Source organism: Panulirus ornatus, chromosome 6, assembly GCF_036320965.1.
Source record: "Panulirus ornatus isolate Po-2019 chromosome 6, ASM3632096v1, whole genome shotgun sequence".
Taxonomy (NCBI): Eukaryota; Metazoa; Arthropoda; class Malacostraca; order Decapoda; family Palinuridae; genus Panulirus; species Panulirus ornatus.
Genome location: NC_092229.1, coordinates 9,464,975 through 9,492,686, shown reverse-complemented (window position 1 = coordinate 9,492,686; position 27,712 = coordinate 9,464,975). Strand labels below are relative to the sequence as shown.

The 27,712-nt window shown below is 42.2% G+C and overlaps 3 protein-coding genes across 9 annotated transcripts in view; 2 read left to right on the top strand and 1 right to left on the bottom strand.

Annotated features, from left to right (window-relative positions):
• Positions 1-27,712, top strand: part of dnc (phosphodiesterase dunce) — a 1,419,595-nt gene that overhangs the window by 1,171,692 nt on the left and 220,191 nt on the right. The window lies entirely within an intron of this gene.
• LOC139749061 (transmembrane protein 222) overlaps positions 6,398-27,712 on the bottom strand; it is a 40,421-nt gene continuing 19,106 nt past the window's right edge. For all 3 annotated transcript variants that reach the window (XM_071662511.1, XM_071662509.1, XM_071662510.1), the window contains exons 4-5: positions 23,649-23,779; positions 6,398-6,954 (exon numbers count right to left, since the gene is read on the bottom strand). In XM_071662511.1, coding sequence (XP_071518612.1) covers positions 6,876-6,954; positions 23,649-23,779 — 210 coding nt within the window. In that variant the 3' untranslated portion in view covers positions 6,398-6,875. The remainder of the gene's footprint in view (positions 6,955-23,648; positions 23,780-27,712) is intronic.
• On the top strand, positions 13,984-20,004 carry LOC139748962 (uncharacterized). The gene is given in 5 exon segments (XM_071662314.1): positions 13,984-14,310; positions 14,420-14,635; positions 14,757-14,988; positions 16,249-16,482; positions 16,851-20,004. Coding segments are annotated over 5 exon segments (2,085 nt in total). The 3' UTR covers positions 17,927-20,004.

The following is a 27,712-nucleotide window of genomic DNA, read 5'->3' as shown; positions in this document are numbered from 1 at the left end:
ATTTTTGTCTAAATGACTTTGGATTTAGCATTCACTAAGTCTGAGGATTGGCGGAATGCATGCATGGTGCCACTGTACAGAGGCATGGGGGATAAAGGTGAGTTCAAATTACCGAGGCATGAGTTTGTTGAGTATTCCTGGGAAATCATATGGGAGGGTATTAATTGAGAAAGTGAAGGCATGTATGGAGCATCAGACTGGGGAGGAGCAATGTGGTTTCAGAAGTGGTAGAGGATGTGTGGATCAGGTGTTTGCTCTGAAAGATGTATGTGAGAAATACTTGGGAAAACATATGGATTTCTATGTGGCATTTATGGATCTGCAAAAGGTATAAGATAGGGTTGATAGTTATGCTTTGTGGAAGGTTTTACCAGTATATGGTGTGGGAAGTAAGTTGCTAGAAGCAGAGAAAAGTTTTTACCAAGGATGTAAGGCATGAGTGCAAGTTGGAGGAGAGGAGAGTGACTGGTTCCCAGTGAATGTCAGCTGCGGTAGGGGTGCGTGATGTCCCCATGGTTATTTAATTTGTTTATGGATGGGGTGGTTAGGGACGTGAATGCAAGAGTTTTGAAGAGAGGGGCAAGTATGCAGTCTGTTGTGGATGAGAGGGCCTGGGAAATGAGTCAGTTGTTGTTCACTGATGATACAGCGCTGGTGATTCAAGTGAGAAACTGCAGAGGTTGGTGACAGTTGGTAAAGTGTGTGAAAAGGGAAAGTAGAGAGTAAATGTGAATAAGAGCAAGGTTAATAGGTTCAGTAGGGTTGAGGGACAAGTTAATTAGGAGGTAAGAAGTGGTAGAGGATGTGTGGATCAGGTGTTTGCTTTGAAGAATGTATGTGAGAAATAATTAGAAAAGCAAATGGATTTGTATGTAGCATTTATGGATCTGGAGAAGGCATATGATAGAGTTGGTAGAGATGCTCTGTGGAAGGTATTAAGAATATATGGTGTGGGAGGCAAGTTGTTAGAAGCAGTGAAAAGTTTTTATCGAGGATGTAAGGCATGTGTACGTGTAGGAAGAGAGGAAAGTGATTGGTTCTCAGTGAATGTAGGTTTGCGGCAGGGGTGTGTGATGTCTCCATGGTTGTTTAATTTGTTTATGGATGGGGTTGTTAGGGAGGTAAATGCAAGAGTTTTGGAAAGAGGGGCAAGTATGAAGTCTGTTGGGGATGAGAGAGCTTGGGAAGTGAGTCAGTTGTTGTTCGCTGATGATACAGCGCTGGTGGCTGATTCATGTGAGAAACTGCAGAAGCTGGTGATTGAGTTTGGTAAAGTGTGTGAAAGAAGAAAGTTAAGAATAAATGTGAATAAGAGCAAGGTTATTAGGTACAGTAGGGTTGAGGGTCAAGTCAATTGGGAGGTAAGTTTGAATGGAGCAAAACTGGAGGAAGTAAAGTGTTTTAGATATCTGGGAGTGGATCTGGCAGCAGATGGAACCATGGAAGCGGAAGTGGATCATAGGGTGGGGGAGGGGGTGAAAATCCTGGGAGCCTTGAAGAATGTGTGGAAGTCGAGAACATTATCTCGGAAAGCAAAAATGGGTATGTTTGAAGGAATAGTGGTTCCAACAATGTTGTATGGTTGCGAGGCATGGGCTATGGATAGAGCTGTGCGGAGGAGGATGGATGTGCTGGAAATGAGATGTTTGAGGACAATGTGTGGTGTGAGGTGGTTTGATCGAGTAAGTAACGTAAGGGTAAGAGAGATGTGTGGAAATAAAACGAGCGTGGTTGAGAGAGCAGAAGAGGGTGTTTTGAAATGGTTTGGGCACATGGAGAGAATGAGTGAGGAAAGATTGACCAAGAGGATATATGTGTCGGAGGTAGAGGGAACGAGAAGTGGGAGACCAAATTGGAGGTGGAAAGATGGAGTGAAAAAGATTTTGTGTGATCGGGGCCTGTACATGCAGGAGGGTGAAAGGAGGGCAAGGAATAGAGTGAATTGGATCGATGTGGTATACTGGGGTTGACGTGCTGTCAGTGGATTGAATCAGGGCATGTGAAGCATCTGGGGTAAACCATGGAAAGCTGTGTAGGTATGTATATTTGCGTGTGTGGACGTATGTATATACATGTGCATGGGGGTGGGTTGGGCCATTTCTTTCGTCTGTTTCCTTGCGCTACCTCGCAAACGCGGGAGACAGCGGGGGGGAAAAAAAAAAAGTTTGAATGGAAAAAAACTGGAGGAAGTGAATTGTTTTAGATATCTGGGAGTGGACTTGTAGCAGATGGAACCATGGAAGCAGAAGTGAGTCACAGGGTGGGGTTGGGGATGAAGGTTCTGGAAGCGTTGAAGAACGAAAGGCAAGAACATTATCTCAGAAAGCAAAAATGGGTATGTTTGAAGGTGACTGGTTCTAACAATGTTATATGGTTTCGAGGCATGGGCTATAGATAAGGCTGTACAGAGGAGGGTGGATGTGTTGGAAATGAAATGTATGAGGACAATATGTGGTGTGAGGTGGTTTGATCGAGTAAGCAATGAAAGGGTAAGAGAGATATGTGGTAATAAAAAGCGCGGTAGAGCAGAAGAGGGTGTGTTGAAATGGTTTGGACACATGAAGAGAATGAGTGAGGAAAGATTTACTTTGTGGTGGGATAGCAACAATAATGGATGAAGGCAGCAAGTATGAATATATACATGTGTGTATATGTATGTGTCTGTATATGTGCGCGTATGGGCATTTATGTATATATGTGTATATGAGTGGTTCGGCGGGGTAGCAACAGGAATGGATGAAGGCAGCAAGTATGATTATATACATGTGTATATGTGTATGTATATGCATGTATACGTTGATATGTGTATGTATGTATGTATGTATATGTGCATGTATGGGGTAGCGACAGGAATGGATGAAGGCAGCAAGTATGATTATATACATGTGTGTATGTGTATGTATATGTATGTATACATTGATATGTATATGTATGTATGTAAGTATATGTGCATGTATGGGCATTTATGTATATATATGTGTGGCGGGGTAGGGACAGGAATGGATGAAGGCAGCAAGTATGATTATATATATGTGTATGTGTATGTATATGTATGTATACATTGATATGTATATGTATGTATGTATATGTGTGTGTATGGGCATTTATGTATATATATATTTGTATATAAGTGGTTGGGCTATTGTTCTTCTGTTTCCTTGCGCTACCCCACTGACATGGAAAACAGTGGTTAAGTACAATAAATAGAATAAATATATTATTTCATATTATTTCATACATAGTTGCTGTTTCCAGCATCAGCGAGGTAGCACCACGAAACAGACAAAGAATGGCCCATCCACTCATGTACACATATATATATTCCTGGGGATACAGGAGAAAGAATACTTTCCATGTATTCCCTGCTTCTCATAGAAGGCGACTTAAAAGGGGAAGGAGTGGGGGGAGCAGGAAATCCTCCCGTTTTTTCTTAAAAAAAGAAGAGAAAAAAAAAGGGGAACAGAAGGGGGCCAAGTTCCCCCTCTAGGGCTCAGTCCTCTGTTCTTAATGCAACCTTGCTAATGCAGGAAATGGCGAATATGTATGGGAAACATTTAGGGAAGCAGTGATTACTTGTGCAAAAGATGCATGTGGCATGAGAAAGGTGGGAGGTGGGCAGATTAGAAGGGGTAGTGAGTGGTGGGATGAAGAAGTAAAGTTGTTAGTGAAAGAGAAAAGAGAGGCTTTTGGGCAATACTTGCAAGGAGGGAGTGCAAATGACAGGGAGAGATGTATAAAAGAAGGTGGCAGGAGGTCGAGAAAGGTGAAAGGGTTGAAAAAGAGGGCAAATGAGAGTTTGGGTGAGAGAGTATCATTAAACTTTAGGGAGAAGAAAAAGATGTTTTGGAAGGAGGTTAATAATGTGCAACAAATGGGAACATCGGTGAAGGGGGCAAGTGGGGAAGTGGTAACAGGTAGTGATGAAGTGAGTATTTTGAAGGTTTGGTGAATGTATTTGTTGATAGAATGGCAGATATAGTACTGGAAGGAGATGAAAAAGGAAATTGGATGTAAGAGTGGAAATGTCAATGTGAGAAGTAAGGAAGATGAGTTGCTGAATCAAAAGGAGGAAGTGAAATGATGGAGATGGAAAGAGTATTTTGAAGAACTGATGAGTGTAGGAGAAAGTGAGGCACCAGTTGTTACACATATGGGTAAAGAGGATGGGGATGGAAGGAATAGGGTACAAGTGCAAGGGCCATAAGCAAAAAAGGAGGTAAAAAGGGTGATAATGAAGCTGAAGGTAGGAAAGGCACCTGGAGAGGATGGGATTACAGCTAAAATGCTGAAGTATGGAGGAGAAAACAATGATAGAGTGAATGCATCTGATATGTAATTTTAGCATGGAAACAATGTTGTGCCAAAGGATTGAGTGAAAGCCATAATTGTTCCATTATTCAAAAGAAAAGGTGCTCAGGATGTATGTAGTAATTATATGGGAATAAGCTGTGGTTTCAGTGCATTATACATGACAGCTAGAGACTGAGTGTGAACGAATGTGGCCTTTGTGTCTTTTCCTAGCACTACCTCGCACACATGCAGGGGGAGGGGGTTGTTATTACATGTGTGGCGGGGTGGTGATGGGAATGAATGAAGGCAGACAGTATGAATTATGTACATGTGTATATATGTATATGTCTGTGTGTGTATATATATGTATACGTTGAGATGTATAGGTATGTATATTTGCGTGTGTGGACATGTATGTATATACATGTGGATGTGGGTGGGTTGGGCCATTCTTTCGTCTGTTTCCTTGTGTTACCTCGCTAATGCGGGAGACCGACAAAGCAAAATAAATAAAAAATAAATAAATAAAAGTCTGTTAAGTATACTAAGAAAAGTGTATGCAAGAATGTTGATTGACAGAGTGATGGAAGTGACTGAATGCAGAATAAGTGAGGAGCAAGGGGTATTTAGTAAAGGCTGGGTGTATGTGGATCAAATTTTTGTGGTGAATGTGGACAGTGAGAAGACAGCACCACTGAGTCAAGTATGATAATGTGACCTATCACTACAAGAGACAGAAAACTACTGAATAAGATGCTAAATATATGCATAAGAAACAAAACTGAACAATGATTGCTGTATGGTCACCAACCAAACATATGGATGCAATTTTTGAGAGAATTCAAAGCACTTTACAAACAAAATCAAGAGAATAAAATATCTGAACTACCATGAAAGACTGAAAGAACCTGAACTTTATAGCCTTGAAAGCAGTTAATTAATAAACTGTGCATGGCAACAGAGTGAAAAGATCTTTTCTTTCTTTCATACTATTCACCATTTCCCGGTCAGCGAGGTAGCGTTAAGAACAGAGGACTGGGCCTCTGAGGAAACATCCTCATCCAGCCCCCTTCTCTGTTCCTTCCTTTGGAAAAAAAGATAATTGACAATATTATAGACTTAAAAACTTTCAACAATGTAGAACCAGTTATTAGTTTGTAAGAATACCATGTATCAAAAAAAAAAAAAAAAATAAAAAGCATGTAAAACCTACAAAGACTATTATATTTACTATCAAGAGAAATGAAATTCAAAGATGATACTAGAATTTAGATATCTACACTACAGGGAAAGGCTGAGGGCTTTAAACTTACCCACCTTTGCTGACAGAAGTGTGAGGGATGATCTGATCACAATGTTTAAATTTTTAAGAGATCGATGATGTGGAAAAAGTACAGTTTTTTGAAAGATGTAGGATATAACATGAAATTTCGTACAAAACTTATAAATATGGATGTAAAGAAATACTTTTAAAGTGTAAGAGTGGTGGATGAATGGAAAAGACTGACTGAGGACATGGTTAATCCCGACAACATACATAGCATAGTAGAGAGTGTTCAAGAGATGGGGGCCCATGAGTATAAAACTCCTTCCCTTTACAGTAGAACTAGAAAATTAATTCATGGACCAACTAAAGAAAAATTAATTCATGGACCAACTAAAGAAACATTTAAAAGATAACTTATATATCTGAAATCATATCTAGATGGATCCATGAAATAATTATTCAATGAGCATAGTGGCAAAAGAATGAGTATTATTCAACATGAAAGACAAGCAGCGAGTGATAAGAGCTAGCCCTGCTTTTAGAAAAATATTGCAGGATTTCAAAGAAAGGTAGTCATTTCCAGTAACTACTCTGTGCAGATAACACTAAGCACTAGCCCTGTCTCTCATCACTGGTACTTGTAGAGAGGTACTCATGTTCCTCTTAGACCACCTGATGCAGACAGCCACAATCTTTAGCGGGCGATGAAAGCATTATACTCTAAGACTCACGTTTACTTGTCTCCATCATCAATTACACCAGATGTCATTCCTAGCACCTAAATATGCATCTACTGTTACTGTGGCCTAAATGTATGTTTATGGATTAAAACCAATTGGAATTTTTGTTAAGTACACAATATAATTATGGATGAAATGGTTAAGAATGTACATAAACTTTTATACCATTCTGAGAAAATAAAATTCCTTAAAATTCAACCAACCTGTTATCAGGCATCCTTGGCAATATCATTAGCCAAAGTCTGACAACAGCTTAGCCCGACAATTGCTAAATATGAGTTGGTGTATAAAAAGAAAAAATCTCAAAAATGGTAACTGACATTCATATTAGTTTGAATTTTGTGTAAATGCATTAGAGTCTTACAAAAAACTTATCCAGTCAATAACCATGAAAAATATCGGTTTCACTATCAGATTAATGTATTACTAGAAACACAATCCTCAATCATATATATGATAAATACATCATTTTTATTTCCAAGGAAAATTATGTCCACATATAATGGGGGGTAATAATGTTGCTTTCATCAAATGGATGTTTTACTGAACTTGTAGCATTTCACTGGAACAAGACTTGCTCACATCAGAAGAATCAGTGCAATGACTCCTCCAGCAACACAAGTGAATGGTAACCATGTCTTCAGAAAGCCTGCAAAACTACAAAGAAAATTTTTCATGAAAATACTGGGTTTTATCATGCACAACAAATTTTATACAATCTTTGTTTATTCTCATTATATCACAGCTACATTATAGTAATGCTATTTGTCCACTGATAATACACAATTATCACATATGCTATATGACAGGATATCATTCAAAATTAAAAAGAATTTCAAAACTCACAGCAAGATAAACAGTGATACTTATATATTATATCCAAAAGCCAACTCCTAATTACAAGCTCATCAGAGCAAAAAAGATGTACATAAACAGAACCCCTTGCTTCTAAACCTACCACAATTGGCAGGACCTCTAATTCATGCTGCTCTACCTTAGCATGCATCAAATCAGATGAAATTACTTATGATGGGTGAAACTCATGAAGTGGATTGGATGATATAGTAAGCCTTCTACTTGTGCCTACCCAGGCTCAGGAAAACTCTCATAACTTTATGAACCTGCTAAAAGAGCTGAGTGTGTTATCAAATAGGAAACCAATTAATGTACTTGACTGACAGCCACCATATTGCTTTTTGTGTAATGTTATACTCATGAGTTTTATTCACTCAAAGCAAAAAACTTTATGTGCTAAATCAAGACCCCCCAATTCATTTATTATCATATTTTATTATACTTTGTTGCTGTCTCCCGCATTAGCAAGGTAGCGCAAGGAAACAGACGAAAGAATGGCCTAACTCACCCACATACACATGTATATACATACATGTTCACACACTTACATATACATACCTATACATTTCAACATGTACAGCTGGTGGCTGATTCATGTGAGAAACTGCAGAAGCTGGTGACTGAGTTTGGTAAAGTGTGTGAAAGAAGAAAGTTAAGAGTAAATGTGAATAAGAGCAAGGTTATTAGGTACAGTAGGGTTGAGGGTCAAGTCAATTGGGAGGTAAGTTTGAATGGAGAAAAACTGGAGGAAGTAAAGTGTTTTAGATATCTGGGAGTGGATCTGGCAGCGGATGGAACCATGGAAGCGGAAGTGGATCATAGGGTGGGGGAGGGGGCGAAAATTCTGGGAGCCTTGAAGAATGTGTGGAAGTCGAGAACATTATCTCGGAAAGCAAAAATGGGTATGTTTGAAGGAATAGTGGTTCCAACAATGTTGTATGGTTGCGAGGCGTGGGCTATGGATAGAGTTGTGTGCAGGAGGATGGATGTGCTGGAAATGAGATGTTTGAGGACAATGTGTGGTGTGAGGTGGTTTGATCGAGTAAGTAACGTAAGGGTAAGAGAGATGTGTGGAAATAAAAAGAGCGTGGTTGAGAGAGCAGAAGAGGGTGTTTTGAAATGGTTTGGGCACATGGAGAGAATGAGTGAGGAGAGATTGACCAAGAGGATATATGTGTCGGAGGTGGAGGGAACGAGGAGAAGTGGGAGACCAAATTGGAGGTGGAAAGATGGAGTGAAAAAGATTTTGTGTGATCGGGGCCTGAACGTGCAGGAGGGTGAAAGGAGGGCAAGGAATAGAGTGAATTGGATCGATGTGGTATACCGGGGTTGACGTGCTGTCAGTGGATTGAAGCAGGGCATGTGAAGCGTCTGGGGTAAACCATGGAAAGCTGTGTAGGTATGTATATTTGCGTGTCTGGACGTGTGTACGTACATGTGTATGGGGGGGGGGCCATTTCTTTCGTCTGTTTCCTTGCGCTACCTCGCAAACGCGGGAGACAGCGACAAAGTATAAAAAAAAAAAAAAAAAAAAAAATATATATATATGAAGGTGAAATCGCAATATGGTTAGAGATGATATAATTAAATTCAATTTTTCTTTTCAATACATGCTGCACTAAATGTTTCGAGGAGACAATCCACCTCATCAGGTGCAAACAATTCATATAGTTTTTAAATCCCAATGCCAACACACAAACTCCATCCTGTTGGTGCCATGCCGAGAGGTATACACTGGCCTGACCATTACAGGGAAAGTGTGGGTGGGATGCCCTGTGGTTATGGGGGTTGTGTGGGGGAGGTTGGCCTGGGTGATGAGGTATGTGTTCAACTACTTTTCTTATGTTACTGTTTCTTGATCATTCTTTTATGATTTGGTTGATAATAGGATGCGATTTAAAGGTACCTGAAGACACAGATTAAAGAAACAAATGAGGGTAGGGGAATATGATGTTCTGATATGAATAATGGTTGAAAGGTTGTAAAGGTAAGATTAAAAATGGGAACAGAGCAGAAATGATTGCGAAATAAAAAAGTGCTTAATAACACTGATGAAATTATCACCATACTAGTCAATGTCATTGATAACCTTATCTACGGTGCTCATTTACCTCAACTTGTCGCTCAATATTCACTTCCCTCCACACACTCATCCTGATAAACAAACTCACTTTTACACCCTGACCCACTCACCAACTCTCTCTCCCATATCATCATTCAACATTTTGGCTTCAAATTATGGTTGAAACAGTGTTGTTCATACGAACTTTGAAACCAAGGTATGAATGGGGTTTACCTCCATAGGTTTGCACCAGTCCTTATATTTGACGGCAGCACATGGGCCACGTGCACAGAGTGTGTGGTCTTAGAACTATCTTTAACACTCAAAGAAGTTGTTAAAGATTTTTCGGCAGGTGGATGTAACTTACACTGATGGCCTTAATGACCCTGGCAGTTGATAGGCCTAAAGCCCAAACAACCAGCCAACCAAATGACAGCAGTAGCAAGTTTGTCATCATCAGAAATGGACCACCTTCATGATAATTAATGGCATGAAGAAGGTGGTTGGTCCACCACTGACATAGCACTGAAACTTGTGTTTTGCAGAGCACAGTTTACAAGTGATGGAAGAGATGGCTCAAGGAGGGGAATTTGCAAGATCATCCAAGGTCAGGTGCTCCCATGGAAACCACAGGTAAGGAAGAGCCATGTATCCTTATAGCAGTAACAGAGGATTCCAAGACCAATGCTGTAGCTCTCCAGGACAACCTGCAACTCCATGTTTCAGTCTGTACTGTGCAAAGCCAACTTCACAAAGCTGGTGTGCATCATAGGAATCCCACTATGAAAGAAAAACTAACCGAGCATCACTGCATGGAGAGGCAACGCTTCGCACAGCAATACATGCATGAGAATATGCAGTTTTGGGGATGGGTTATATTCTCTGATGAGAAAACCTTTGCATCCAGAACACATGGGAGGCAAAATTGCTGGAGCACAAATGGGAAAAGATAAGCTCAAGAAAATATCTACAAAGTCACCAGAAGCAGTCATGTCACTTGCAACATTGGGATGACTTCATTTATATGGGACATGGGAACTGGCCAATACTGAAAGGCGCTCCACTGCAGAAAAGTATCCGGAGATACTGGAAGAAGTGATGCTACCCTCGGTATGTGCAATGAAACTATCCTAACCGGAAAGGATAGTATTTATGCAGGTAAGTGAAAAATTGTAACTTGAATAACACTACACCCCTAAATACCCAATCTCATATGAGCCTCTTCTTCCTCATTCCACCCCTGTCAGTATTGTCCACCATCAACTTTGTTCAAACATGACCATCGCTATCATTCCTGTAAATCTACGATATATTCCACCACAGTCCTCACCCGTTGCATGTCCCCACATATTACTATATGCCGCTATTCTTCTGTCATCTATTTCTTTCAAATACAGCAATCAATAAATGCAACCATCCATCAATAATATTGCTGTCCATCCCATATCTTTAGAAAGAACACTCACAATGCTATCATTATTAACCTTACTGGAGTTACTATTATCCTAAAGTTTAATGTCAGTTATTAATGTTGGGAAGCATCAATTATAAGATTTCATTAATATTGAGAGTAAGCTTATAAAACCTGCACTAAACTATATTGGTATTTGAAATAACCAGTACTCAAAATTTCTGTTCCCATAAGCATGCTCTTCAGGCTCTCTCATCCTCTAAACCTAGCTGCCACCTTGTGGTAAAAGGACTACTATCTTTCTTGGCACTGGTGCGAGCATAGTTTAGATATTAGATTTGTGTGGGTACCCTCACATGTAGAAATCACACAGTGACCAACTGGCCAAATCTGCGAGTGTCTACAGATCTGTGTGACATGTTGCTGGGGTAGGGAATGAGCCCCACTTTTCCTCTTGCTCCCTGTATAACTCATCCCACTTAAACATATTACATCACTACTACCTGATATGCTGCTGTGGGGACAGTCCCTCACCACAAAATGTTACCACCTCTTAATACACGAAAACCTAGATTTGATTTTCATTCGCCACCTGCACTTAGGCGAGTGTTAAATCTGGTTGCCATTCCCTAGCACATTTTAAGTACCCTGCTTGGCACTAGAGCCTTTAATAAATATGTACTATATTGTAATTGTATTGGTTTGACACCCTAGGGTGCAAAAAATTGTTCAAAACAAAAAAAAATTTCCCTAAATGTCTTATGCAATTTAACCTGCATTCATCTCTAATCTTGTTTTTTGTCACTTACAACCCTCTGGCAGTGACTGCCTGATACAACTTAATGATAAATATATAAAAATATACGGTATTTTTGTTTTCTTCTTTCTTTGATTTTGTTTTAGGACAATAGCCCTATCCATAGAGTAGGTATCGTTCGCTGATGGTTTTCCGAGCAACTGAACCTTGAGCTACTGGACCTTTGAAGGGATGCGACATGAATCTCATCAAAAACTGCTGGGGACTGATGGTAAATGCATGGAAACAGGGCCAAGAGAGGACTAGGTGTTAGATCATGCAGCATATCATGCAGGAGTGGGAACTGCTCTGCAGACATCAGGCCACCATATACAACCTGGTGTCATCAATGCCTAACGGGTTACAGGAGGTCCTTGATGCTGAAGGGGGATGGCCAAGTCATTAGGGGTTTTCCTTTCCCTCCCTCTACCCTCAATGAAGCATTAGCTATTAGATCTTCCTCACCACCTCACATATTCACAAGAACATGTAATCTAAATATGCTGTAAGGAAAATAATCTAATAATTTTTGATGAGTCACTGTTTTATTTCGTGATTTATCCTTTTGACATGAAGCAAATCTTTGTTCAAGCCAGAAAATATAACAAATAAGGTATACCATTCAAATGTACTATATTATTATCATTATTTTGCTTTGTTGCTGTCTCCCGTGTTAGCGAGGTAGCGCAAGGAAACAGACGAAAGAATGGCCCAACCCACCCACATACACATGTATATACATACACATCCACACACGCAATATATACATACCTATACATCTCAACGTATGAATATATATACACACACAGATGTATACATATATACACATGTACATAATTCATACTGTCTGCCTTTATTCATTCCCATCGCCACCCCGCCACACATGAAAATAACCACCCCCTCCCCCCAAATGTGCGCGAGGTAGCGCTAGGAACAGACAACAAAGGCTACTTTCGTTCACATTCAGTCTCTAGCTGTCATGTAATAATGCACCGAAACCACAGCTCCCTTTCCACATCCAGGCCCCACACAACTTTCCATGGTTTACCCCAGACACTTCACATGCCTTGGTTCAATCCACTGACAGCACGTCGACCCCGGTATACCACATCGTTCCAATTCACTCTATTCCTTGCACGCCTTTCACCCTCCTGCATGTTCAGGCCCCGATCACTCAAAATCTTTTTCACTCCATCTTTCCACTTCCAATTGGGTCTCCCACTTCTCGTTCCCTTCACCTCTGACACATATATCCTCTTGGTATCTTTCGTCACTCATTCTCTCCATGTGACCAAACCATTTCAAAACACCCTCTTCTGCTCTCTCAACCACACTCTTTTTATTACCACACATCTCTCTTACTCTATCATTACTTACTCGATCAAACCACCTCACACCACACATTGTCCTCAAACATCTCACTTCCAGCACATCCACCCTTCTCCGCACAACTCTATCCATAGTCCACGCCTCACAACCATATAACATTGTATTATATGAAAGCAATGTAAACTGTCAGGCATCTCTGGGGATAGGGGAGAAAGAATACTTCCCATGTATTCTCTACGTGTTGTAGAGGGCAACTAAAAGGGGAGGGGGGGGGGGAATCCTCCCTGTTTATAAATTTCCAAAAGAAGGAACAGTGAAGGAGGCCAAGTGAGGATATTCCCTCAAAGGCTCACTCCTCTGTTCTTAACGCTACCTCGCTAATGCGGGAAATGGCGAATAGAATAATAACTTTAGGTAATTACAGTATCTGATAATTGAAAATACATTGAATGCCTGGGATTGGTGTGAGCAGTTTTGATGTGTAAGAAGAGTGCAAGAGGTAGCCTGGTGGCCATTAGGTGATTACAGCATAGATGTAGGTAGCTGACATGTTTGCCTTTGCAGACATCTACTGACCTCGAGGTTGTTTAGGCTACCAGGTGGCTACAACTCACTAATCAAGGGCAAAATATATGTTGTGGGAACAATACTGGTGATTAAAAATGCTGATACAAACAAACAACTTAAATATAAACTTAACGGGAGATACCTGGTAAGGACATTAGTAATGCATTGGGTGCACTGCTTTGTGATACATAAAGAGAAGACTAATAATAAGAGATCTGGTTAACAACAATGATAAAAGCCTAAGAATATAGGTGTTTATACTGTAATGCCCATATACTTGAAACATATACTTGTATGGATCAACTCTATGGAATCTGGAAGGTCATACACATGCACATTTACTGAAATATAATTTTACGTCAGCAAATCACACCTCTGCTGGAGGTCGCTTTCCCATGAGATACGCTTTGCCGCTTCACGCCACCAGTTGCTGTGCTTCCTTCCCGCCGTCCAGACACTTTTCTGCAGTTGCGAGCTTGGCAGCATTCTTCCCGTGATCCCTCTGGAGCGGAAAGGCTTTGCTACAGCCTTTGACCCTGTTTGGGGCAGGCTGCAACACCACCCGTGATCCGTTAAGGAGCGGGGAGAGAAGTGCGTTGTTGATGCACTTGGGGAGTTGACGACTCTCACACTGACCTACACCGCCGCCTTGCTATAGCCGCCGCCATGTCGGATGTCCCGGGCATACAAAGGTCGAGTAAGGAGGGCGATTCTGAACATGCCAGGCATGTGAGAAAAGGCTCCTCGCATAGGACTAGCTCCAGGAGCCGCCCTTCTCAGCGGGAGGCTCTTCAGGCCGGTAACAATAGGCCCCATGGTCACGTCACTGGTGATGGCGGTGACTCTGCTTCCCAGCACACACGTTCCTTGCCTTCTATCTCACGGGGTGAGGCATCTACGCCGCCCTCGAACATGGTAATGGACGCTTTGGCTGCCTTACGTGGTGATGTAGCTCCCAGTCACGGGGTTAATGACGCCGCGGCGGCCGCCAATGTAAACATTGGCCTTTCTAGCCAGGTGGTGCCTCCCTCGCGCTCGCCAACGGGTTTTTCGGGCTTTACTCCAGCTGAGCATTCCCTTTCCAGTGATGATTGTCTCTCAGAATGACGGGCGGCCTGACAGTGTTCTCCTGCAGTGCGCCAGGGCTTACGGTCCTGTGGATGGGGTGTCTGATGGCATTGACCAGCATGTTGCCGATATGGTTAACCATGTATTTGCTCACGGCTTGCGAGAGGAGGAGTATAAGGATATTTTGGAGGATGCTGCAGCCAAGAGGCCAGATAACTGTCATGCCTTAGCGCCCCGTGGATTGCAACTTGCAAGTTTTAGATGCACTGAAAACTGAGGCCAAGAAGGCAGACTTCCGTTTGAAAGATGTTGGGAAAGACATTATTACGGCTGCCACAATTTTGACTAAGTCACTCATACTGCTTGACAAGGTCGCCCAGACTAGCCAACCAGATGTTGCCCAGGAAGTGGGCATGATTAATGGTGCCCTGGCACTCCTGGGTCATGCTCATCACAAGAATAATCTGGCTCGCCGATTCATCATCAAGCGCGAAATTAACCACAAGTATGCTCACCTCTGTTCAGACAAGGTGTCCATGACTCTTCTTCTGTTTGGGGATGATGTCTCAGCCAAGCACACTGAGGAGTCTGAAAAGTTGAGGAGTAAGATTGCTGCAAGGAAACCGCTCTCTACCACGAAGTTCGGCCCTAGCAAATTTAGGGGCTCTTCTGGGAGACTGTCATACAGGGGTTTTATGGCCAGGTTTCATCCATATGGCCAACGCACGCATGGTCCCCGGAGTGAGCACCGGCAATCTCACGGAAGGGTCCTGAGACAAAAAACTCCCTAGGCCGGGGTCACAATCCCCGGCAGTAACTGAGGTGAGTCACCCTTTTCAAGCTGGCAGACTTCACTATTTTGTACAGGAGTGGCATGCTATTACCAGTGATCCAAATATTTTAGATATTGTTCAGCATTGCCATTTAGATATTGATGTTGCTAACATTGTCCCATATTTTCTTAAGGCGGAAGAAGGATGGTGGGTTTAGGATGATCCTTAACCTGGAAAAATTTAATAAATTTTTAGAGTACAAACACTTCAAGATGGAAATTTTTGAGCAGGCGGTTCGTCTTGTTAACAGCGGTGTCTTCATGGCCTCTGTCGATTTGCGGCACGCCTATTATTCTGTTGAGATAGCTGAGGAGCAACAACGCTTTCTGTTTCATGTGGCAAGGAAAAATTTATCAATTCACGTGTCTCCCTAATGGGGTTGTGGATGGTCCCCGTCTGTTCACTAAATTAATGAAACCTGTTTTTGCTGTCCTTAGAGAGAAGGGACATATCATCACGAGTTTCATTGATGATACTCTTATTTGTCACTGCACTTTTGATGGATGTTGTGAGAGTGTGCGTGCCACTGTTGACTTGCTCAAGAAGTTAGGTTTCTGTTTTAACGAAAGCAAATCTGTCTTGGTCCCCACTAAGCGCTTGGAGTATTTGGGGAACATTATATATTCTGAGACTATGACAGTAACATTACCTGATCGTAGGATACACAAGATACTACAATGCTGTGAGGAATTGTCATATAGTGACAGAGCCAAAATTCGGAATGTGGCCAGAGTTGTTGGGCTATTAGTTGCAGCCTTTCCAGCTGCAGAGATGGGGAAAATGCATTACAGGCGGTTAGATTGTGCTAAGATTGCTGCGTTAAGAGTCGCAAAAGGTAACTTTGACAAGTGTATGGTGGTCACTCATGAGATGAGATTGGACTTGCTTTGGTGGGCATTTCACATTGCACTGCAAACCAGACAGATTTTTCGGAAGGGTACAGAATTGGATCTGTATACTGATGCATCAAATTTAGGTTGGGGTGGCCACCTCAATCAACAAAAAGTTAATGGGAGATGGTCATTATCAGAATCTACCTTGCACATTCATGCAAAGGAACTCAAAGCCATCTCCCTGGTAGTGCGCTCATTTGCATCTCTTCTCAAAGGACGACATGTTCGGGTGTTTTGTGATAACACGACGGCGGTGACCTATGTCAATGAAATGGGCGGCACACGGTCCTCACTGTTTAATGACATTTGCCGTGACCTTTGGGGGTGGTGTGCGGTGAATGATATCTGGCTTACCTGCTCTCATGTACCGGGTAAAGTCAATCTCATGGCAGACGCTGCATCTCGGACATTCAATGACAGGCATGAGTGGAAATTGAATGAAGAACTCTTTAGGGCCCTCTCTGAAGTATTTGGGGTTCCGAGCATTGATCTCTTTGCTTCTAGACTGAATGCTCAAGTGACTCGTTTCTGCTCTTGGAAACCTGACCCAGATGCAGAACATTTTGATGCCTTTTCTATCTGCTGGTATCAGTTTGAACTACTCTACCTTTTCCCACCCTTTGCTCTGATTCCCAGGTGCCTACAGAAAATTTGAGCAGAGTCAGCGAAGGGGTGGATGGTATTGCCTCGCTGGCCGTCCCAGCCCTGGATGGGGACTCTACTCACTTTGCTGGTTAAGGAACCACGGCTAATTCCAAGGGGGGCACACGTCTTGCGTCACCCATCGACGGAGTAGGAACACCCCATTCTCTGACACACCCGACTGATGGCTTGCCTCTTATCCGGCAATGTCTGCAAGATAGGGGCATTTCTCAGGCAGGTACGGACATCATCCATGCCTCCTGGAGACCTGCAACTGCGAGGCAGTACCAGCCACATATTAACAGGTGGTTACAGTTTTGTGGTAGCCGGAACATCGATCCCTTTGCTCCTACTGTAACTAATATTGTGACTTTTTTGTCTGTCACTTTCCACAGAGGTGTTAGCTATACTTCAATCAACACTGCCAGGGGTGCACTTTCCTCCCTGGGGATTACTGTGGATGGTTGCAGTGCAGGCAGCCATCCTCTTGTCACCAGGTTCTTAAAGGGAGTTTTTAACTTGCGGCCGTCTGTCCCTAGGTATACAAGAACTTGGGATGTTTAGCAGGTGCTACAGCATCTGCATGCCATGGATCCTTTGTCCTCCCTCTCTTTAAAGGATTTAACACTGAAGCTTGTGATGTTGATGGCACTTACACAGGCTGCCAGAATACAAACTTTGCATTGTTTGTTGCTGAAGAATATTAGTTTTGGGCAGGCTTCTATTTGTGTTTGGTTAGGGGAAACTATTAAACAGTGCAGGCCAAAGTTCAATGTGTGGTTTGTGACCTTTAAAGCATATTCTACTGACATTAGATTGTGTGTGTGTGAAACTCTGACAATGTATATTGCTAGGACAGAGGAGTTCAAAAATTCTGCGCATCAGGATAATGGGAAGTTACTCCTAAGTTTTATCAAGCCCCACAAGCATGTAACGAGGGACACTGTTGCAAGGTGGATTCGAACAGTGCTTTCTCTGTCGGGCATAGACTCCAGCCAGTATTCAGCGGGCAGTGTTCGGCCTGCAGCTGCATCGAAAGCCAAAGCCATGGCTCTACCGATTGGATACATCAGGGCAAGGGCTGGGTGGTCCAGGGCTGCCACTTTTGCCAAGTTTTATGACAAGGAGATTGTCCCGAGTCACAATCCTTTCCAAGATGCTGTCCTTCAGTAGTCTGTTCATTTTGTTTGCATAGGAGATGTTGTCTCTTGTCACCTGGTCCATGGCTATGTAAATTTCTTACTATGTTGCAATTGGTTACTGCTTGTGTCATTTCTCCTCTCTGCATGTCTACAGTACGACACCCACATGGTTTCAAAACCTCATGGGAAAGCGACCTCTAGCAGAGGTGTGATTTGCTGACGTAAAATTAATGAAGTACATGAGACTTACCGTAGGTCAGTTGAAATGTTCTTCGAATTTTATGAAGCAAATCACCTCTGCTAGAAGGGAGCTTTCACATGCCCACCTCTCCCACCCTACGCTCTGTAGCGTCTTGTTGCTTACATATTTCTAGCAGTGCAAAATGTTCAGTTACTTTCATGTGGTTGGTCGTACTCTTTAAAGTCTGGTGGCATGAAGTGGCAAAGCGTATTGCATGTGAAAGCTCCCTTCTAGCAGAGGTGATTTGCTTCATAAAATTCGAAACTCATTTCAACTGACCTACGGTAAATCTCATGTACTTCGTTAAATCTTATTTATTTTGCTTTGACGCTGTCTCCCGCATTAGCGAGGTAGCGCAAGGAAACAGATGAAAGAAATGGCCCAACCCACCCATGTACACATGTATATACATACACATCCACATACGCAACTATACATACCTATACATCTCAATGTACACATATATATACACACACAGACATATGCATATATACACATGTACATAATTCATACTGTCTGCCTTTATTTTATTCCCATTGCCACCCCGCCACACATGGAATAACAACCCCCTCCCCCCTCATGTGTGTGGGGTAGCGCTAGGAAAAGACAACAAAGGCCCCATTCGTTCACACTCAGTCTCTAGCTGTCATGTAATAATGCACCCAAACCACAGCTCCCTTTCCACATCCAGGCCCAACAGAACTTTCCATGGTTTACCCCAGATGCTTCACATGCCCTGGTTCAATCCATTGACAGCACGTCGACCCCGGTATACCACGTCGTTCCAATTCACTCTATTCCTTGCTCGCCTTTCACCCTCCTGCATGTTCAGGCCCCGATCACTCCAAATCTTTTTCACTCCATCTTTCCACCTCCAGTTTGGTCTCCCACTTCTCCTCGTTCCCTCCACCTCTGACACATACATCCCCTTGGTCAATCTTTCCTCACTCATTCTCTCCATGTGACCAAACCATTTCAAAACACCCTCTTATGCTCTCTCAACCATACTCTTTTTATTTCCACACATCTCTCTCACCCTTACATTACTTACTCGATCAAACCACCTCACACCACATATTGTCCTCAAACATCTTATTTCCGGCACATCCACCCTCCTGCGCACAACTCTATCCATAGCCCACGCCTCGCAACCATATGACATTGTTGGAACCACTATTCCTTCAAACATACCCATTTTTGCTTTCCGAGATAATGTTCTCGACTTCCAAACATTCCTCAAGGCTCCCAGAATTTTCGCCCCCTCCCCCACCCTATGATTCACTTCCACTTCCATAGTTCCATCCGCTGCCAGATCCACTCCCAGATATCTACAACACTTCACTTCCTCCAGTTTTTCTCCATTCAAACTTACCTCCCAACTGACTTGGCCCTCAACCCTACTGTACCTAATAACCTTGCTCTTGTTTATGTTTACTCTTAACTTTCTTCTTTCACACACTTTACCAAACTCAGTCACCAGCTTCTGCAGTTTCTCATATGAATCAGCCACCAGCGCTGTATCATCAGCGAACAATAACTGACTCACTTCCCAAGCTCTCTCATCCACAACAGACTGCATACTTGCCCCTCTTTCCAAAACTCTTGCATTCACCTCCCTAACAACCCCATCCATAAACAAATTAAACAACCATGGAGACATCACACACCCCTGCCGCAAACCTACATTCACTGAGAACCAATCTCTTTCCTCTCTTCCTACACATACACATGCCTTACATCCTCGATAAAAACTCGTCACTGCTTCTAACAACTTGCCTCCCACACCATATATTCTTAATACCTTCCACAGAGCATCTCTATCAACTCTATCATATGCCTTCTCCAGATCCATAAATGCTACATACAAATCCATTTGCTTTTCTAAGTATTTCTCACATACATTCTTCAAAGCAAACACCTGATCCACACATCCTCTACCACTTCTGAAACCACACTGCTCTTCCCCAATCTGATGCTCTGTACATGCCTTCACCCTCTCAATCAATAACCTCCCATAAAATTTACCAGGAATACTCGGCAAACTTATACCTCTGTAATTTGAGCACTCACTCTTATCCCCTTTGCCTTTGTACAATGGCACTTTGCAAGCATTCCGCCAATCCTCAGGCACCTCACCATGAATCATACATACATTAAATAACCTTACCAACCAGTCAACAATACAGTCACCCCCTTTTTTAATAAATTCCACTTCAATACCATCCAAACCTGCTGCCTTGCCAGCTTTCATCTTCCGCAAAGCTTTTAGTACCTCTTCTCTGTTTACCAAATCATTTTCCCTAACCCTCTCACTTTGCACACCACCTCGACCAAAACACCCTATATCTGCCACTCTATCATCAAACACATTCAACAAACCTTCAAAATACTCACTCCATCTCCTTCTCACATCACCACTACTTGTTATCACCTCCCCATTAGCCAACTTCACTGAAGTTCCCATTTGCTCCCTTGTCTTACGCACTTTATTTACCTCCTTCCAAATCATGTTTTTATTATCCCTAAAATTTAATGATACTCTCTCACCCCAACTCTCATTTCCCCTCTTTTTCAGAAAACCTCTTGCACCTTTCTCTTGACCTGCCTCTTTCTTTTATACATCTCCCACTCATTTGCATTTTTTCCCTGCAAAAATCGTCCAAATGCCTCACTCTTCTCTTTCACTAATAATCTTACTTCTTCATCCCACCACTCACTACCCTTTCTAATCAACCCACCTCCCACGCTTCTCATGCCACAAGCATCTTTTGCGCAAGCCATCACTGCTTCCCTAAATACATCCCATTCCTCCCCCACTCCCCTAACCTCCTTTGTTCTCGCCTTTTTCAATTCTGTACTCAGTCTCTCCTGGTACTTCCTCACAAAAGTCTCCTTCCCAAGCTCACTTACTCTCACCACTCTCTTCACCCTAACATTCTCTCTTCTTTTCTGAAAACCCCTACAAATCTTCTCCTTCGCCTCCACAAGATAATGATCAGACATCCCTCCAGTTGCACCTCTCAGCACATTAACATCCAAAAGTGTCTCTTTCGCGTGCCTATCAATTAACACATAATCCAATAACGCTCTCTGGCCATCTCTCCTACTTACATACGTATACTTATGTATATCTCGCTTTTTAAACCAGGTATTCCCAATCACCAGTCCTTTCTCAGCACACAAATCCACAAGCTCTTCACCATTTCCATTTACAACACTGAACACCCCCATGTATACCAATTATTCCCTCAACTGCCACATTACTCACCTTTGCATTCAAATCACCCATCACTATAACCCAGTCTTGTGCATCAAAACCACTAACACACTCATTCAGCTGCTCCCAAAACACTTGCCTCTTATGATCTTTCTTCTCATGCCCAGGTGCATATGCACCAATAATCACCCATCTCTCTCCATCAACTTTCAGTTTTACCCATATCAATCTAGAATTTACTTTCTTACACTCTATCACATACTCCCACAGCTCCTGTTTCAGGAGTAGTGCTACTCCTTCCCTTGCTCTTGTCCTCTCACTAACCCCTGACTTTACTCCCAAGACATTCCCAAACCACTCTTCCCCTTTACCCTTGAGCTTCGTTTCACTCAGAGCCAAAACATCCAGGTTCCTTTCCTCAAACATACCACCTATCTCTCCTTTTTTCTCATCTTGGTTACATCCACACACATTTAGACACCCCAATCTGAGCCTTCAAGGAGGATGAGCACTCCCCGCGTGACTCCTTCTTCTGTTTCCCCTTTTAGAAAGTCAAAATACAAGGAGGGGAGGGTTTCTGGCCCCTCGCTCCCGTCCCCTTTCGTCGCCTTCTACAACACGTGAGGAATGCGTGGGAAGTATTCTTTCTCCCCTATCCCCAGGGATAGAGGTAATATAAATATGTCCGTTAATTATTACTTTGTTTAACCTCAGCCATCAATGTAGTTTCTGGCCTGCAGGGTCACCAAGATGTGATGTCTTCGTGGGTTTGTTGGGAGAAGGATGGACTAGCAGGTCCTGTTAACATAGCCCCTTAGCGGGAGACAGCGACAAAGCAAAATAAATAAATACATATAAATGAATATAGATATATATGTGTATGTGCATGGGTTGGGTCATTCCTCATCTGTTTCCTTGCGCTACCTTGCTAATGCAGGAGATGCCGATTAAGTATGAATAATAAGTATAAGTATATATATGTGTAAGAGTGGATGGGTCTTTCTTCGTCTGTTTCCTGGCATCAACCTCACTAACACGGGAAATGGCAATCGTGTATAATAAAACAAAATATAACATGTTGAGTAAGTATTGAAAGAGGAGAGATGTGTGGTAATAAAAAGAGTGTGGTTGAAAGCAGAAGAGAGTGTGCAGAAATGGTTTGGACATATAGAGAAAATGAGTGAGGAAAGGTTGACAAAGAGGATATATGTGTCGGAAGTGGAGGGAACAAGGAGAACAGGGAGACCAAACTGGAGATGGAAGGACAGAGTGAAAAAGATTTTTAGCAATCAGCGCCTCAACATTAACAAGGGTGGAAGGCTTACATGGGATAGACTGAATCAGAATGATGTGGTGTACTGGGGTCAATATGCTGTCAATGGACCAAACCATGGCATATGAAGCGTTCAGGGTAAACCATGGAAAGGTCCGTGGAGCCTGCCTTGCACCATCCTGCACGTTCAGGTCCCAAGGCTTCAAAGCATCTTTCATTCTATCCTTACATCCCCTCCTTAGTTTCCCTTTTTCCTTGTTCCTTTCACTTCTAGCATGTATACCCATTTAGTTATATTTTCACTCACCTTCTCCAATGTCCAAACCATTCTAGCACACCTTCTTCAGCTTTCTCATACATACCCTTCCTACTAACACATCTCTTTTTTACACTATAATTTCTTATATGATCAACACTCCTTTCACTATGTGTTGTCCTCAAACATTTCATTTACAACATACATTCACCCTACCTTTCATATATTTTTCCATCTTACACACTGATGAGATGATTGTCATTCTGCTTTTATTCCTTCATAAACAAAGCAATTTACACATATTTTCTAGTAGTAACTTTATCAGCAACATTTATAGTTAGTGAATATGCATTGGCAGACACTGACAGAATTTGCAACATCGACAAAACTGTTCACTTTCTCACCCATCATGTCTGCAGGGAAATTGAGTGATTGTTCTAAGGAAGCAAATGACACCTTAATGCCGCCCTACCAACTCCAGCCTAGAGAATAAATCTGAAACTGTGATGGTAATTCTTGATGCAAAGAACATCATATGTGGATGCTGATCATCTCATACAGGTCTTCACCTGTGAATGTTTGAGTGCTAGTGTATTAATCATCTTAAAATCAAATTATCATAACACATCAATCTAAGCTGCTAGAAAGCATGGTGCTCTGTAAAAAGGAAAATGTGTTGTACTCCATTTCTTAATGAAAACCCTGAATAAATATAAAACTTACAGTATAACAGTGACATTTGTAAAATTAATGTTCAAGTACTTACTTGACATATTTGCCATGAAGCATCATAAGAAAGCAGAGCTTAATCATATTCCAAGAAGTAGAACCATCATAATGCATTAAGTTCAGGGCCATAGCGACGTGTGAATGACAATTGTCACAGAACAAATTATGCTGCAAAAAATATCAATATATTAACCATGAACTAGCATCACATGAATGGATGATGACACAAGATGTGCTCTATCTTAATGATGGTGTGATATGAATCAAATGTAATTCTTAACAACAGCAAGAATATTTGGGAGAGAAAGATAAAAACATAAATAGGGTGTTATGCAACAAAATGCAGGTGACTTGTGAGAATGTCAGATTGTGGAACAAAACTTCAAATATTTGGATAAAATGCATCTCAACAGAATAGATGATGATCACATTTTGAACTGCTATTGTTTACAAGAAATGAAACACTAGATTATTTTATTTATTTATCATACTTTGTCGATGTCTCCCGCGTTAGCAAGGTAAAGCAAGGAAACAGAAGAAAGAATGGCCCAACCCACCCACATACACATGTATATACATACACGTCCACACACGCACATATACATACCTATACATCTCAATGTATACATATATATACACACACAGACATATACATATATACACATGTATATGCCCTTATTCATTGCTGTCACCACCCCGCCACACATGAAATAACAACCCCCTACCCCTGCATGTGTGCGAGGTAGCACTAGGAAAAGACAACAAAGGCCACATTTGTTCACACTCAGCCTCTAGCTGTCATGTATAATACACTGAAACCACAGCTCCCTTTCCACATCCAGGCCCTACAAAATTTTCCATGGTTTACCCCAGACGCTTCACATGCCCTGGTTCAATCCACTGACAGCACATCGACCCCGGTATACCACATCATTCCAATTCACTCTGATCCTTGAATGCCTTTCACCCTCCTGCATATTCAGGTCCTGATCACTCAAAATCTTTTTCACTCCATCTTTCCACCTCCAATATGGTCTCCCACTTCTCCTTCCCTCCACCTCTGACACATATATCCTCTTGGTCAATCTTTCCTCACTCATTCTCTCCATGTGACCAAACCATTTCAAAACACCCTCTTCTGCTCTCTCAACCACACTCTTTTTATTACCACACATCTCTCTTACCCTATTATCACTTACTCGATCAAACCATCTCACACCTCATATTGTCCTCAAACACCTCATTTCCAGTACATCCACCCTACTCCGCACAACACTATCTATAGCCCATGCCTCGCAACCATATAACATTGTTGGAACCACTATTCCTTCAAACATACCCATTTTTGCTTTCAGAGATAATGTTCTCGACTTCCACACATTCTTCAACACTCCCAGAACTTTCGCCCCCTCCCCCATCCTATGATTCTCTTCCGCTTCCATGGTTCCATCCGCTGCCAAATCCACTCCCAGATATCTAAAACACTTCACTTCCTCCAGTTTTTCTCCATTCAAACTTACCTCCCAGTTGACTTGTCCCTCAACCCTACTGTATCTAATAACCTTGCTCTTATTCACATTTACTCTCAGCGTTCTTCTTTCACAGACTTTACCAAACTCAGTCACCAGCTTCTGCAGTTTCTCAGACGAATCAGCCACCAGCGCTGTATCATCAGTGAACAACAACTGACTCACTTCCCAAGCTCTCTCATCCACAACAGACTGCATACTTGCCCCTTTTTCCAAAACTCTTGCATTCACCTCCCTAACAACCCCATCCATGAACAAATTAAACAACCATGGAGACATCACACACCCCTGACGCAAACCAACATTCAATGAGAACCAATCACTTTCCTCTTCCTACACGTACACAAGTCTTACATCCTCGATAAAAACATTTCACTGCTTCTCACAACTTGCCCCCAACACCATATATTCTTAATATCTTCCACAGAGCATCTCTATCAACTCTACCATATGCTTTCCCCAGATCCATAAATGCTATATACAAATCCATTTGCTTTTCTAAGTATTTCTCACATACACCATTTGCTTTTCTAAGTATTTCTCACATACATTCTTCAAAGCAAACACCTAATCCAAACATCCTCTATCACTTCTGAAACCACACTGCTCTTCCCCAATCTGATGCTCTGTACATGCCTTCACCCTCTCAATCAATACCCTCCCATATAATTTCCCAAGAATACTAAACAAACTCTTTTTTTTTTTTTTTTTTTTTTTTTTTTTTTTTTTTGCTTTGTTGCTGTCTCCCGCGTTTGCGAGGTAGCGCAAGGAAACAGACGAAAGAAATGGCCCAACCCACCCCCATACACATGTATATACATACGTCCACACACGCAAATATACATACCTACACAGCTTTCCATGGTTTACCCCAGACGCTTCACATGCCTTGATTCAATCCACTGACAGCACGTCAACCCCGGTATACCATATCGCTCCAATTCACTCTATTCCTTGCCCTCCTTTCACCCTCCTGCATGTTCAGGCCCCGATCACACAAAATCTTTTTCACTTCATCTTTCCACCTCCAATTTGGTCTCCCTCTTCTCCTCGTTCCCTCCACCTCCGACACATATATCCTCTTGGTCAATCTTTCCTCACTCATTCTCTCCATGTGCCCAAACCATTTCAAAACACCCTCTTCTGCTCTCTCAACCACGCTCTTTTTATTTCCACACATCTCTCTTACCCTTACGTTACTTACTCGATCAAACCACCTCACACCACACATTGTCCTCAAACATCTCATTTCCAGCACATCCATCCTCCTGCGCACAACTCTATCCATAGCCCACGCCTCGCAACCATGCAACATTGTTGGAACCACTATTCCTTCAAACATACCCATTTTTGCTTTCCGAGATAATGTTCTCGACTTCCACACATTCTTCAAGGCTCCCAGAATTTTCGCCCCCTCCCCCACCCTATGATCCACTTCCGCTTCCATGGTTCCATCCACTGCCAGATCCACTCCCAGATATCTAAAACACTTCACTTCCTCCAGTTTTTCTCCATTCAAACTCACCTCCCAATTGACTTGACCCTCAACCCTACTGTACCTAATAACCTTGCTCTTATTCACATTTACTCTTAACTTTCTTCTTTCACACACTTTACCAAACTCAGTCACCAGCTTCTGCAGTTTCTCACATGAATCAGCCAGCAGCGCTGTATCATCAGCGAACAACAACTGACTCACTTCCCAAGCTCTCTCATCCCCAACAGACTTCATACTTGCCCCTCTTTCCAAAACTCTTGCATTCACCTCCCTAACGACCCCATCCATAAACAAACTTATACTTCTGTAATTTGAGCACTCACTTTTATCCCCTTTGCCTTTGTACAATGGCACTATGCAAGCATTCCTCCAATCCTTAGGCACCTCACCATGAGTCATACATATATTAACTAACCTTACCAACCAGTCAACAATACAGTCACCCCCTTTTTTAATAAATTCCACTGCAATACCATCCAAACCCTGCTGCCTTGCCGGCTTTCATCTTCCGCAAAGCTTTTACTACCTCTTCTTTGTTTACCAAATCATTCTCCCTAACCCTCTCACTTTGCACACCACCTTGACCAAAACACCCTATATCTGTCACTCTATCATCAAACACATTCCACAAACCTTCAAAATACTCACTCCATCTCCTTCTCACATCACCACTACTTGTTATCACCTCCCCATTAGCCCCCTTCACTGAAGTTCCCATTCATTCCCTTGTCTTACGCACTTTATTCACCTCCTTCCAAAACATCTTTTTATTCTCCCTAAAATTTAATGATACTCTCTCACCCCAACTCTCATTTGCCCTCTTTTTCACCTCTTGCACCTTTCTCTTGACCTCCTGCCTCTTTCTTTTATACATCTCCCACTCATTTGCATGATTTCCCTGCAAAAATCATCCAAATGCCTCTCTCTTCTCTTTCACTAATAATTTTACTTCTTCATCCCACCACTCACTACCCTTTCTAATCTGCCCAACTCCCACGCTTCTCATGCCACAAGCATCTTTTGTGCAGGCCATCACTGCTTCCCTAAATACATCCCATTCCTCCCCCACTCCCC